Source organism: Macrotis lagotis, chromosome 3 (genome assembly GCF_037893015.1).
Source record: "Macrotis lagotis isolate mMagLag1 chromosome 3, bilby.v1.9.chrom.fasta, whole genome shotgun sequence".
NCBI lineage: Eukaryota > Metazoa > Chordata > Mammalia > Peramelemorphia > Peramelidae > Macrotis > Macrotis lagotis.
Window position 1 is genome coordinate 7757516 of NC_133660.1, and position 13556 is coordinate 7771071.

A 13556-nucleotide genomic window follows, 5' to 3' on the forward strand; every position below is an offset into this window, starting at 1 on the left:
CAAAAACAAAACTGTATACCCTAACAGCAACATGGGGGCAATTTTCAACCTTGAAGGACTCACTCATTCCATCAGTGTAACAATCAGGAACAATTTTGGGCTGTCTGCAAAGGAGAGTGCCATCTATATGCAGATAAAGAGCTGTGGAGTTTGAACAAAGTTCAAAGACTATTCCCTTTAATTTAGAAAAAAAGAAACAGATATCTCATTGTCAGATCTTGTTATTTCTTAGACTTTTTGTCTCTTCCTTAAGGATATGATTTTTCTCTCTCATCACACTCAATTTGGATCAATGTACAACATGGAAACAAAGTAAAGACTGCCAGATTGCTTTCAGTGGAGGGGAGGAAGTTAAGATGGGGAAAATTGTAAAACTCAAATAATATCTTTAATAAAAATAAATTTTAAAAAAAGCTGATTTGGGGGGGCAGAGCCAAGATGGTGGTGTGAAGGCAGCATTCCCTGACAACTCTGACCCCCAAACCCCCAAAAAACAAAGGATGGCTCTAGCCAAAATTTAGAGGGGCAGAACCCACAGAAAGACTGAGTGATACATTTTCCCAGTCAAAGATAACTTAGAAGTTCAGCGAGAAAGGTGTGCTTCACCAGGACTGGGGTTGGGAAAAAAGCCCCAGTGCAGCCCAGTCCAACAAAGCCCAGCCCAGCCCAGAGATCATGCACAAGAGCCTGAAAGGGCAGTGAGAGAACTCTGCTGAACCTGGATGAGCATGGAGTGAGGAGCAGGGGTGAGAGAACCTGCAGCAAGAATTGGGAGAAAGCAGCCTGCACATCCAGAGAGGGTAAGGGAAGTCTGCAGAGATTTCCCTGCTCTCCCTGGGGTAGGACTCTGCTGTTTGCCTACACTTAGACCCAGGGTGCAGTTTGGGCTTCCATACTAAGATAGCTGGATCCTGCCTTATAGCCTCAGGGCAGAGGGCAGTGCTGTGGTTATCTACATATCAAAGCATGGGCTAGAGAGCATAAGACCTTGGAGGAATAAAGGTCCCAGTGGGGGTTTCCCCCCCAAAAAAACCCCAAAGTCTTGGAAGTGCTGTAAACTAGTCTTGAGCTGAGGAAATGAGTAAAAAACAGAAATAGAAGGATCTGACCATAGAGAATTACTTTAGTCCTATGGAAGATCAAAACACATACTCAGATGATGACAAAATCGAAGTTTCAGTATCCAAAACCTCCAAGAGAAAGAGAAGATTGGCACAGACTGTAGATGAGCTCAAAAAAAAAAAAAAAAACTTTGAAAAGCAATTAAGGGAAGTGCAGGAAAATTTGGGAGGAGAAATGAGAACCATGCAGAAAAATCATGAAAACCAAATCAAAAGCTTGGTAAAAGAAATACAAAAAGATACTGAAGAAAATAATGTGTTAAAAACCAGTTTAGGCCTAATGAAAAAAGCAAAACAAAAGGCAAATGAGGAGAAGAATGCTTTCAAAAGCTGAATTGGCCAGCTGGAAAAGGAGATAAAAAAGCTCTCTGAAGAAAATAACTGCTTCAAGTGCAAAATGGAAATAAAGGAAGCTGAAGACTTTGCAAGAAAGCAGGAAGAAATAAAATTCTTCCAAAAAAGTCAAAAATTTGAAGAAAATGCAAAATATCTCATTGGACAAACAACTGACCTTGAAAACAGATCCAGAAGAAATAATTTTAAAATTATTGGACTATCTGAAATCCACGACCAGAAGAGCCTAGACTTAATCTTTCAAGAAATAATACAGCAAAATTGCCTTGAAATCCTAGAAGCAGAAGGTACAATAGAAATCGAGAGAATTCACCAGTCACCTCCTGAAAGAGATCCCAAAAGAAAAACTTCCAGGAATATTATAGCCAAATTCCAAAACTCCCAAATCAAAGAGAAAATTCTAAAAGCTGCCAGAAACAGACAATTCAGCTACCAAGACTCCATAGTCAGGATTAGACAGGATCTGGTAGCATCTATATTAAGGGCTCATAGGGATTGGAATATGATATTCTAGAAGGCAAAAGATCTTGGTTTACAACCGAGAATCAACTACCCAGCAAAACTGAACATCCTCTTTCAAGGGAAAAAGATGGACTTTGAATAAAACAGGGGACTTTCAAACTTTCCTAAGGAGATGACCAGAGCTGAACAGAAAGTTTCATCTCCAAGTACAGGACTCTGGTGAACCATAGTGGTTCAGGGGGTGGAAGAGAGGATCTAACTATGAGGAACTTGATGATGTTGAACTGTTTGTATTCCTGCACGGGAAGAAGATATTGATAACTCATATGAACTCTCTCATTTATAAGAACTGTTAGAAGGAGCATATATAGACAAGACATAGGAAGGAGCAGAATATAATGGTATGATGTGGTAAAGGGATGGAGTCAATGGGCAATGGGGGAAAGTACTGGGAGGAAGGAAAAGGAGATGATGAAGAAGGTGAGAGATTTCATACAAGAGTCAAAAAAAAGCTTTTTCAATGAGGGGGGGAAGGCAAGGGGAAATGAGTGAGCCTTCATTCTCATCGGAAATGGCTCAAAGAAGAAATGACATGCAACACTTAATAGGGTGAGGAAATCTGTCTTGCCCTGGAGAAGGATGGGAGGCAAGGTACAGGATGAGGGGGAATGGGGGGAGGGAAGGGGGAATAGGTGATAGAAGAGAGGGAAGATCAAGAGAGAGGATACTCACATGCAATACACTTTTGGACAGGGCCCAGATGAAAGAAGAGAATAGAATAAATGAGAGTTGGGTGAGATAGAGTAGAGGTACAGCTAGTAATAGCAACTGAGGGAAAAATATTGAAGCAACTTCTCTGGTGGACTTATGATAGGGAAAGCAACTCACCCCACAGACAGAGCCACTGAAATCTGAACACAGACTAAAGTACATTTTTTTTCTCTCTCTCTCTCTATTCTTGAGGTTTCCTATATGTTTACTCTTATAACATTCAATTTACATCAATGTATGGCAAGGAAACAATGTAGAGACTGTCAGATAGCCTTTGGGGTGGGGAAGGAAGGGAGGAGGGGGGAAAAATTATAGAATTCAGAGCCTTGCAAAAAAATGATGGGTACATATTACTATTGTATATAATTGGAAAACAAATAAAATGTTAAAATCATAAAAAAAACTGCTTTGGGGGCAGCTAGGTGGAACAGTGGATAGTGGATAGAGTACTGGTCCTGGAGTCAGGAGTACCTGAGTTCAAATCTAGCCTCAGACACTTAATAATTACCTAGCTGTGTGACCTTGGGCAAGCCACTTAGCCCCATTTGCCTTGCAAAATCCTAAAAAAAGACTTCTTTGGCTGCATCCCACAAGTTTTGGTATGATGTCTCACTGTAGCTATTGTCTTCAATGAAATTATTATTTCTTTTTTTTTCCAAAAAGAAAGTTTTGAGGATTTATTATACAGTTGTGCTACACTTAGCTACAAAGAAAACAATCAGTACAGAATGACAAGAGTCCCATGACACAATATCAAAAGACAAGTAGGTAAAATTTGCATTAAAAGATTGCATGTTCTTTATTTTAGGGAGGTGTCAAATGGAGCTAAGAGTCCTTTATCAGATGGTTGAGCTAATAGATTCTTTCATAGGGTGAATGATGTCTCCTGAAGGTTTCTGCCTTCCTGATAATGTTACTAAAGGTCTTTCCAACTCTGATCCTATGGCTTCTGTGGTTGCACAGTCTAGTTACTTGGACTTTTGTCTCATCTTTTTCCTTTTGCATTTCAGTCTTTGAATTTGCTTCTTCCTCCATTTGGTTCTCATGGTGCACTGGAAGTTGAGAAAATGGTGCTAAGAAAGAGAGAAAATGTTGCTCCAAAATTATTATTTCTATGATTTGTTTTTTGATCCACTCATTCTTTAATATTAGTCTGTTTAGTTTCCAAATAATTTTAGTTTATATTTCCAAGGCCCTTTACTACATGTCATTTTTATTGCATCATGATCTACCTTTCTGCATTTGAGTGTGAATTTTTTCATCCCTAAAACATGGTCAATTTTTGCATAAGTGCCATGTACCACAGAGAAGGCATATCTCTCTCTATTCTCATTTAATTTTCTCCAGAGATCTGTCCTAGTTATTTTTTCTTTTTTTTTTAGGATTTTGCAAGGTAAATGGGGTTAAGTGGCTTGCCCAAGGCCACACAGCTATGTAATTAATTAAGTGTCTGAGACCGGATTTGAACCCAGGTACTCCTGACTCCAGGGCCGGTGCTTTATCCACTGTGCTACCTAGCCGCCCCCCTAGTTATTTTTTCTAAAATACTATTCACCTCCTTAATTTCCTTCTTGTCTATTTTGTGGTTAGATTTATCTAATTCTGAGATGAGGTTAAAGTTCCCTACTAGTATAGTTTTGTCATCTATGATGCCATACCAATTTATATATACCACTCTTCCCCATGTATAAGACATATATACCCTTTTTGCGAAAAATTGGGGGTCTAAAAACTGAGAGCATCTTATACAGTGGTTGTAGATTTTTTTTACTTGTATTTCCCACTTTTTCACACTTGTCTTTGTGCTCAGTCTTGCATTTGTTATAGGTATATTAGATTATGTTTTCCTATATTCTGTCCAGAAATGGTTCAGAAAATATTTTCCCACAGTGCTGAATTCAAGTTCAAAGTGATCCAGTTTGCAAAAGTGAATGGAAATCATGCTGCTGAACATAAGTTTGGTCCACAATCCAAGACTGGTTATGGGGAAAACTGAGCTACTGAAAATGCTGTGGTAGAAGAAGGCCATGAGAGGCAAGTCAGAAAAATGACCTGATTTAGAGAGGGAACTGAAACTATGGATTGAAGAGCAAAGGGCAATTGGAATTCCTGTGTCCACAAAGATGGTTCAGCATGAGTCAAGAAGAATTTCTGATGAAAAAGAAATTACTGATTTCAAAGGAGGACACAATTGGTGCTTCATGGACTAAGCATGTGTACACACCAGATGCCTGAAAGCTATGAGTAGAAGGTCCTTAAATTTCATTACTTTGTCACTCAGTGTCAGAAGACACATCAGTTTGAGTTGGGACAGATTGCATATATGGACAAAGTGCCCCTTCAATGTGATATGCCAAGTAACAGAACTGTTGATAAGAAGGAGGTGAAACTGTAATTGTGAAGACAAGTGGACATGAAAAGAACCATTATGTATGCAGTTTTTCTAGTTTGTTGTGTCAGTGGAACCAAGTTGCCTCCTATGCTAATTTTCAAATGCAAAACAATGCCATAGACATTCTTTGAGAAGTGATTGTCCATGTTCATGACTGGTTGAATGCATCAGGATGGTCTGGTTGAGAAAATTTGGAGCAGGAAAACAGGTGGGTCCTTATGCAAACCTATCTATTGGTACTTGATCCATTCAGGGCACACATAACAACAAACACAAAGATGATTGCTGCAGAGCAAAAAACAATACTTGCCATCATACCTGGAGGCTTGATATCTCAGTTCCAATCACTTGATGTCAGCATTAACAAACCCTTCAAAGTTGCCATGAGAGACAAATGGAAGCAATGGATGAAGTCTTCTGGGGACAATTTGACACCAGCTGGAAGAGTGAAGAAACCAACTAAAGGAGAAGTTTGTACCTGGGTGAAAAGATCCTGGGATACAATTGACAGATGGTGAAAGGATATGCAATGGCAATTTACAGATGAGGAAATCAAAGCAATCCATAGTCATGAAAAATTGCTCTAAATATTAGAGAGATGCAAATTAAAGCATCTCTGAGGTACCACCTCACACCTCTCAGAATGGTCAATATGGCCAGAAAGGACAATGATCAATGTTGGAAGGGATGTGGGAAATCTGGAACACTAATACACTACTGGTGGAACTGTGAACTCATCCAACTTTTCGGGAGAGCAATTTGGAATTATGCCCAAAGGGCAACAAAAATGTGCATACCCCTTGATCCAGCAATACTACTACTGGGTCTATACCCTGAAGAGATGATGAAAAAGAGTAAAAACATCAATTGTACTAAAATATTCATAGCGGCCCTGTTTGTGGTGGCAAAGAATTGGAAATCAAGTAAATGTCCTTCAAATGGGGAATAGCTTAGCAAACTGTGGTATATGTATGCCACAGAACACTATTGTTCTATTAGAAACCAGGAGTGATGGGAATTCAGGGAAACCTGGAAGAATTTGCACGAACTGATGCTGAGTGAGATGAGCAAAACCAAAAGAATATTGTACACCCAAACAACAACATGGGGGTGATGAAAAACCTTAATGTGCTCATTCCCTCTGTGCAACAATCAGGCACAATTTTAGGGTATATGGAAAATGCCATCTGTATCCAGAGAAAGAATTGTGGAGTTTGAACAAAGTCCAAAAACTATTACCTTTAATTTTAAAAAAAGTTATCTTAATTATGTAATTTTGCTATTTCTTATACTTTATTTTTTTCTCCTTAAGGATATGATTTCTCTCATTACATTCAACTTAGATCAATGCATACCATGGAAACAATGTAAAGACTAACAGACTAACTTCTGTGAGGGATGAGAGGAGGGAAGAGAGATTAGGGGGAAAATTGTAAAATTCAAAATAAATAAATAATTTTTTTTATAAAAGAGCCTAGGATAATATCAAAATTGAGATCATTGTCAAGTCATTTAAGAAGTGTGCATTTCAAATGCCATAGATGGAACTGAGGATGAAGCAATATATGAAGACAGTGAATCATCATCAAACACAGATGAGGACAAGCTAATGGATTGGAATTTTGACAGTGATGAGTTGTATGCAATAAATTTTTTTCCAAATTTCAGGCCCAAAATTAAGATGCATCTTACATAAGGGGAAACATAGGTATAGGTTGAATACTGATATTACTTCATTCCTTATGGTATCTTTTAAAAAGATGTAGTTTCCTTCCTTATGCCTTTTAATGAGATATAGTTTTGCTTTTGCTTTGTTTGACATCAAGATTGCTACCCCTGCTTTTTTTACTTCAGATGAAGTAAATATATTCTACTCACCCTGTGTGCATCTTTTTGCTTCAAATTATTTCATGACAACATATTGTAGGATTCTAGCTTTTAATCCACTCTGCTGCTTCTATTTTATGAGAGTTCATCCCATCTTCATATACAGTTATGATTACTAATTTTGTATTTCCCTCCATCCTATTTTCCCTGTTTATACTTTTCTCTCTGCTTTCCCCTTATTCCTCATCAGTGTTTTGCTTTTGAGTATTGCCTCCCTCAATCTGTCCTCCCTCTTATCAACTACATACCTTTTCTTCTGCTTTTCCCTTTTTATTCCTTTTTATAACTTTAACTTTTATTCCCCCCCCTCCCTTTTATCATCTCCTTCTTGCTTTTTCTTTCCCTTATCTCCCCTTTTTCCCTATAGGATAGGAAAAATTTCTGAACCCAGCTGGGAATGTATGGTATTCCCTCTGAGTCAAGTCTGTTGCAAGTAAATTTACTCAGTGTTCACTCCCTTCCTTCTTTCCCTCTACTACATCCAGTCCTTTGGCCTCTTCCTGAAGTGCTATTTATCCTTTAATGCTTTCTTCTTCCAACATAATCCTTTTTCCCCCCATGACCTAATTGTTTTATAACTGTCTTGTACTGGGCCGACTAGGTGGCACAGTGGATAAAGCACTGGCCCTGTAGTCAGGAGTACCTGGGTTCAAATCCGATCTCAGACACTTAATAATTACCTAGCTGTGTGGCCTTGGGCAAGCCACTTAACCCCATTTGCCTTGCAAAAACCTAAAATAAAATAAAAAAAATAAATAACTGTCTTGTACTCATTCCCTCTATCATAGTATAATCTATTTAACTGTCCTGAGAGAAGTACAATTCTCATAAGCAATAAGCATCCTAATACCATAAGTATTATCTTCCTGTGTAAGGAAATACCCAGTTTAGTCTTACTAATAGTTTTCCCCTTTCTGTTTACCTTTTTATGCATTTCTTGAGTCCTATACTTGAAGATCAAGTTTTCCGTTCAGTTTTGGTCTTTTTATCAGAGAAGTTTGGAAGTTTTCTACGTTGTTGAAAATTCATCTATCCTCAAGAAAGCATCTGCTGAATTTTGCAGAGTAGTTGATTCTTGGTTGTAATTCAAGCTCCTATGCCTTCTAGAATTTCTTATTCCAGACTTTCTGATCTTTAATGCTGAAGCTGATAAATCTTCTCTAATCTTGTGATTCCCTGGTATTTAAATTGCTTCTTTGGGGCTGTTTGTAATATTTCCTCCTTTAGCTGAGAATTCTGAAATTTGGCTACAATATTATATAGAGGTTTTTATTTCCGGATCTTTTTCAGGGGTGAGCACTGGATTCTTTCAAGGACAAATTTATGTTCTTGTTCCAGGCTATTAGTTCAGTTTTCCATGATAATTTCCTGCAAGATTTTGTCCAGGACCTTTTTCAGATAGCTTTCAGTTAGACCAATAATTAATAAATTATCTCTCCTGGATTCATTTTCCAGATTGGTCATTTTTCCTAAGAGGTACTTTACATTTTCTGCTATTCTTTCAGGCTTTTGGTTTTGTTTGGAATCTTGGTGTCTCATAGAGTGAGTCATTTCCATTTCTCAATTCCAGTTTTCAGGGTTTTATTTTTTTCAGTTTAGCTTTAGTGTTTCCTTTTCCAGTTGGTTACTTTTACTTTTAGATGAATTGCTTTTCTTTTCCAATTAGTCGATATTATTTTCCAGCTGGTCAAATTTACTTTAACAATTATTTTCCTCAGCCAATTTTTCATAATTCCCCTGCATGACTCTCATTTCTTTTTTTCCATTTTTTCGTCTTCCTCTCTTTTTTAGCTTTTAAAATCCTTTTGGAGTTCTTTCAAGAGTTCTTTTATATCTATGACCAATTTATAAACTTCTTTGAGGTTTCACATGTAGGCATTTTTGTTACTGCTTTTCTCTTCTGGGATGGAATTTTTTATCATCCCTATCAGAATTATAGCTGTGGGTCACTGTTTTGGGGGAGATATTTTTGCTCATTTTGATAGTTGACCTCTGCTCCTGTATGATGGGTGACAGTCCCAAGCTTTTTGTGCTGGGGGCCAGGGATCTTATCCCTGGCTATCTATTTTGGCATTCCCAGTCTTCGGGGTTTGGTCCCTGAGCTAGGGTAGCCCAATGATGTATTGGCACTCCAGGACTCAAACCTTGCTCTGTGACCTGGGATTGGGACCCTGACAGCTAGTCTGTTGAGCCAGGGATCTGAGCTACACTCTGGCTGAAGGTCTTTCTTTGATTTACCAGCTCTTCTGCATACCTTGGTCTATGCTCCCCACCTTTCCCACATTTGACAGATCTTCTTCTGAAGTTCCTCCAAGATTTCTTGTTGAAGAATTGTTTCACTGTTTTTTGTGAATTCGTTGCTCTAGGATCTATTTAGAGACTTTATTCAAAGCTGTTTCAGGAAAAGCTCTGGGAGTTTCCTAGTTTCATGTCATCATCATGGTTCCATCTTAGAAATTCAACCAAATATAATTATAAAAATTTTCTTGATTCCCATTTCTAATGCTCTACTTTTGATTTTTAAGTTCTCATTTTTAAAAAAAACATTCTATTTATATACCTTTCCTGAATTGACTTCCATGACTTATTTCATAACTGAAAAACCAAGGAGCAGGATTATTGGCATTTTATAATAAAGGGCTAAACTGAAATCATTTGTCTAGTTTACTTACTGAACTATATCATACTCCCCAGGTCCAGGTCCTTGCAGAATTGGAAAATCTCGTCTTCCTGACTGGCTGCCAAAATGTACTCCTTTGTATTTCAAAGTTGATCCTGCAGCATTCTAAAAAGTAAATAAAGACTGTCAAATCATATATAAGTGAAGCTTTTCCTTCACCCAAATCAGTAGAAAATTCAAATCTGAAATATGAATCAGTATCAGTTCTTTAAAATTAAACATTGTTATACAATTCAATTAGAGGTTTATATTGTCAATATCTAGCACACAGTCAGCATTTAATAAATTCTTGTTTTCTGACTGAATATGTACTCAGAAGACCTTTCCATGACGCCTAATCTTCTATAGTATTTGATTAAATATCTCTTCCTTTGAATTAATGATTTAGCAAAAGTAAACATTGGGGATGGTTTATGAGCCTTGATTTTGAGTGAATACTGATTAAAAAAGCTATTTTATAATTGCTAATTTTCCTTTTGGTTTGCTTAATTTACTTCAAGATATATTTTCAGTTATGTTTCTTTCAAGAATCAAGCATTTATTTTTTTCTACTTTCCCTCCTCCACAAAAATCAAAACCCTTATAAATAAATATTCATAGCACTAATGTTCTATTAGAAACCAGGAGGGATGGGCATTCAGGGCAGCCTGGAGGAATTTGTATGAACTGATGCTAAGGAAGATGAGCAGAACCAGAAAAACACTGTATACCCTCATAGCAACATGGGGGTGATGATCAACCTTGATGGACTTGCCCATTCCATTAGTGCAACAGGGACAATTTGGGGCTGTCTGCAATGGAAAATACCATCTGTATCCAGAGAAAGAACTGTGGAGACCAAGGACTATTACCTTTAATTTAGAAGGAAAAAAATTGATATCTTATTGTCTGATCTTACTATCTCTTATACTTTATGTTTCTTCCTTAAGGATATGATTTCTCTCTCATCACACTCAATTTGGATCAATGTATACCATGGAAACAATGTAAAGACTAACAGACTGCCTTCTGTGGGGAGTGGGGGGAGGGAAGTAAGATTAGGGAAAAATTGTAACACTCAAAATAAAATCTTTTTAAAATAAATAAATTTCCATAGTAAACCAAAACAAATTCCTATGTTGGCCATATTCAAAAATAAGTGTCTTATTCTCCATATTTTTATGTCAGGAGATGGCTAATATTCATTAGTTCTTTGAAACCATGCTTAATCATTATTCTTTCAAAGTCTTTCAGAACTGTTTGGTTTTGTCATATGGTTATTGTATAAATACAAGTCTTTCTACAATTCTCTGACACTGTCTCTTTAAGAATCTCTTACAGCTTGAAAGTAGTCCATTACATTTATATACTCTAGATAATTAGCATTTCTTTAATTAATGAGCATCTTCCCCCCCATAAAAAGACATATATATATATATGTATATATATATATATATATATATATGTATTATACATGTAGGACTTTTTATTTCCTTAATCTCTTCAGGACACCAGCTTAGTGTTTTGTGGTCAAAGGGTAGGCATATTGTAGTAAATTTGGAGGTATAATTTCAATTTGTTTTTTAAAATGACCGACTTAATTCATAGCTGTATCAAAAGTAGAGTTCCTCCTTTCCCACAGTCCTGTACAACATTTGTCATTCCTCTTTTGTCACCTTTGCCAGTTGGATAATTGTGAGATAAAACCTCGAGTGCCTTTTGAATTTTACATTTCTCTAATTCAGGTGTAACCAACCTGAATCCTGTGGGTTGCATACAGTCTTCAAAGTCTATTCATGTGGACTACATGAAGTGAAGGAAAAATGTAGGAATGAGGGAGTACATATGGTATTTCATGAATATTCCTTTTCATGTAACTTTTGGTGACTACCTATATTTGTAAGCAATATTTTTTTCCTGTATGAAGCATACAAAGAGTAAAAATAGAGCAAAAATTTGAGATGAGCATCTTGAAAAAGCAAACTCAAGTGTTCACATTAAAAATGACATGTTCTTAGTTTTTGTTTCAAACATATTTTGTTATACTCATTTTTATTACTATACTTTATTACATTGTATTTTATTATATGATTACATTTAATTATTCTACTCATTGGCAATGATGGGTTACAATGTAGTAATAAATAAATGTGAATTTCTATATGCATCCCTTAGCAAGCTATTTCTGGGCAATGCATCCCAGAACAGTTAAAAGATTGGGACACCCATGCTCTAATTATTAGTGATTTGGAAAATTTTTTACTTTGACTAGACATATTTGATTTCTTCCCTAGAGAACTACTTATTTGGTTCACACAGTCACTTAATAATTGGAGAATGGCTCAAGTCATAAATTTGAATCAGTTCCAATGGGGTTAAATGTCTTGCCCAAGGTCATATTAATTATCCAGGGCCAAATCTGAACTCAGGTCCTCCTAAGTCCATGCCCAGTGCTCTATCCACTGCACCACCAAGCTGCCCTTCCTTATATACCTTTGAAATAAAATGTTTATATGAGAATTTACTAAAAAAATTTTTAAGCCAGGAGGAACTTAAAAGGAATCATTGTACTTGGAGCCTTCACATGCAATAGAAAAAGACGAAAGGAAGTCAAATTATATGGTAAATTCAGACTTTTAAGAATATTAAATTTTTTTTAACCTAATACATGAACACAAAATAATTTCTTATTAAAAAACATGAATGGGGGCAGCTAGATGGCGTAGTGGATAAAGCACTGGGCATGGAGTCAGGAGTACCTGGGTTAAAATCTGGTCTCAGACACCTAATAATTACCTAGCTGCATGGCCTTGGGCAAGCCATTTAAGCCCATTTGCCTTGCAAAAACCTAAAAAATTTTAAAAAATTAAAAACATGAATTGAAAATGATATAAATTTACTCCTGCTTAATTCACTAGCCCAGTTTTCAAAAGTAAAATATCCTATCCTTAATAAAGATTAAAGGCTTTTAAAAATCCTGACATAAAATGAAAACATATCAATGCACTTTGAATAATTCTAAATCACCAATCTCTTAATGTAAATAAATGTTGTCATCAGTCTCAAGGTCACTGTCAACTTGGTAGATCATTAGCAAATGATTAAATCAAACTCAGCAAGGGGTTGCATTATTTTAAATGAACAATTAATATAATTTGAAGAATTGCTAATAGCTATTCCTGTTGACAATGAAATTGATGAAAAAGGTGCTAAGGAACATTTTTTTACAATAGTATGAATAATTAGACTTGGAAACAGATTTTGTGTGAAAAATTCAAAGTCCCAGAGTATTAATTCAGGAACTAATGGATTGCTTTTCAATGTGGCAAAATATATTTAATTCTTTAAACGTTATCTTCGGTAAATTTGTCAGTATCAGAAGTACAGTAGTATTCCAAGCTTTAAAATTATCCAATGAAAACAGATTTTGGTTATTTCTCTAGACTTGTAAACAAAAAACTAAGTTCAAAGTTTTAAATCAAAATTCCATATAAGGCAATAAGTGTAAATATATAGTCTTATTTACAAATTAAACTGAATATAAATTTAGCTTTCTTTGGTGCCCTTGCTCTTTTCTTCTGATCCAAGACTGCTTTTAGAATAAATATATTCAGCAGATAATACTTGTGTCGAGTCCGGAGGAGGGAACCCAGGCCGACATCAATATGATACATAAGCTGGTTCGTTTATTGATCACAGGATACATACTTTTATACTCTACATTTACGTAACCAATTACATAAGCATTTTAGCAAGCATTTTTTTCACACGCATATCCTTGTGTATGTCTTAGGTGATTGTTTTGATAAACAGAATGCAGAAGGTAATTATCTCAGAATTCGCTATCTATCTGGGCCTGGGAATGTACCTCCTAGCTCAGACATGCAGCTACTCCCTTGTCTAAGCTCTG

The 13556-nt window shown here is 36.3% G+C and overlaps 1 protein-coding gene across 1 annotated transcript in view; it reads right to left on the reverse strand.

Annotated features, from left to right (window-relative positions):
* The window catches only part of STPG2 (sperm tail PG-rich repeat containing 2), a 405935-nt gene that overhangs the window by 349903 nt on the left and 42476 nt on the right, over positions 1-13556 (reverse strand). The window contains exon 6 of the mRNA XM_074228044.1: positions 9660-9772. Within this exon, the coding sequence (XP_074084145.1) occupies positions 9660-9772 (113 nt within the window). The remainder of the gene's footprint in view (positions 1-9659; positions 9773-13556) is intronic.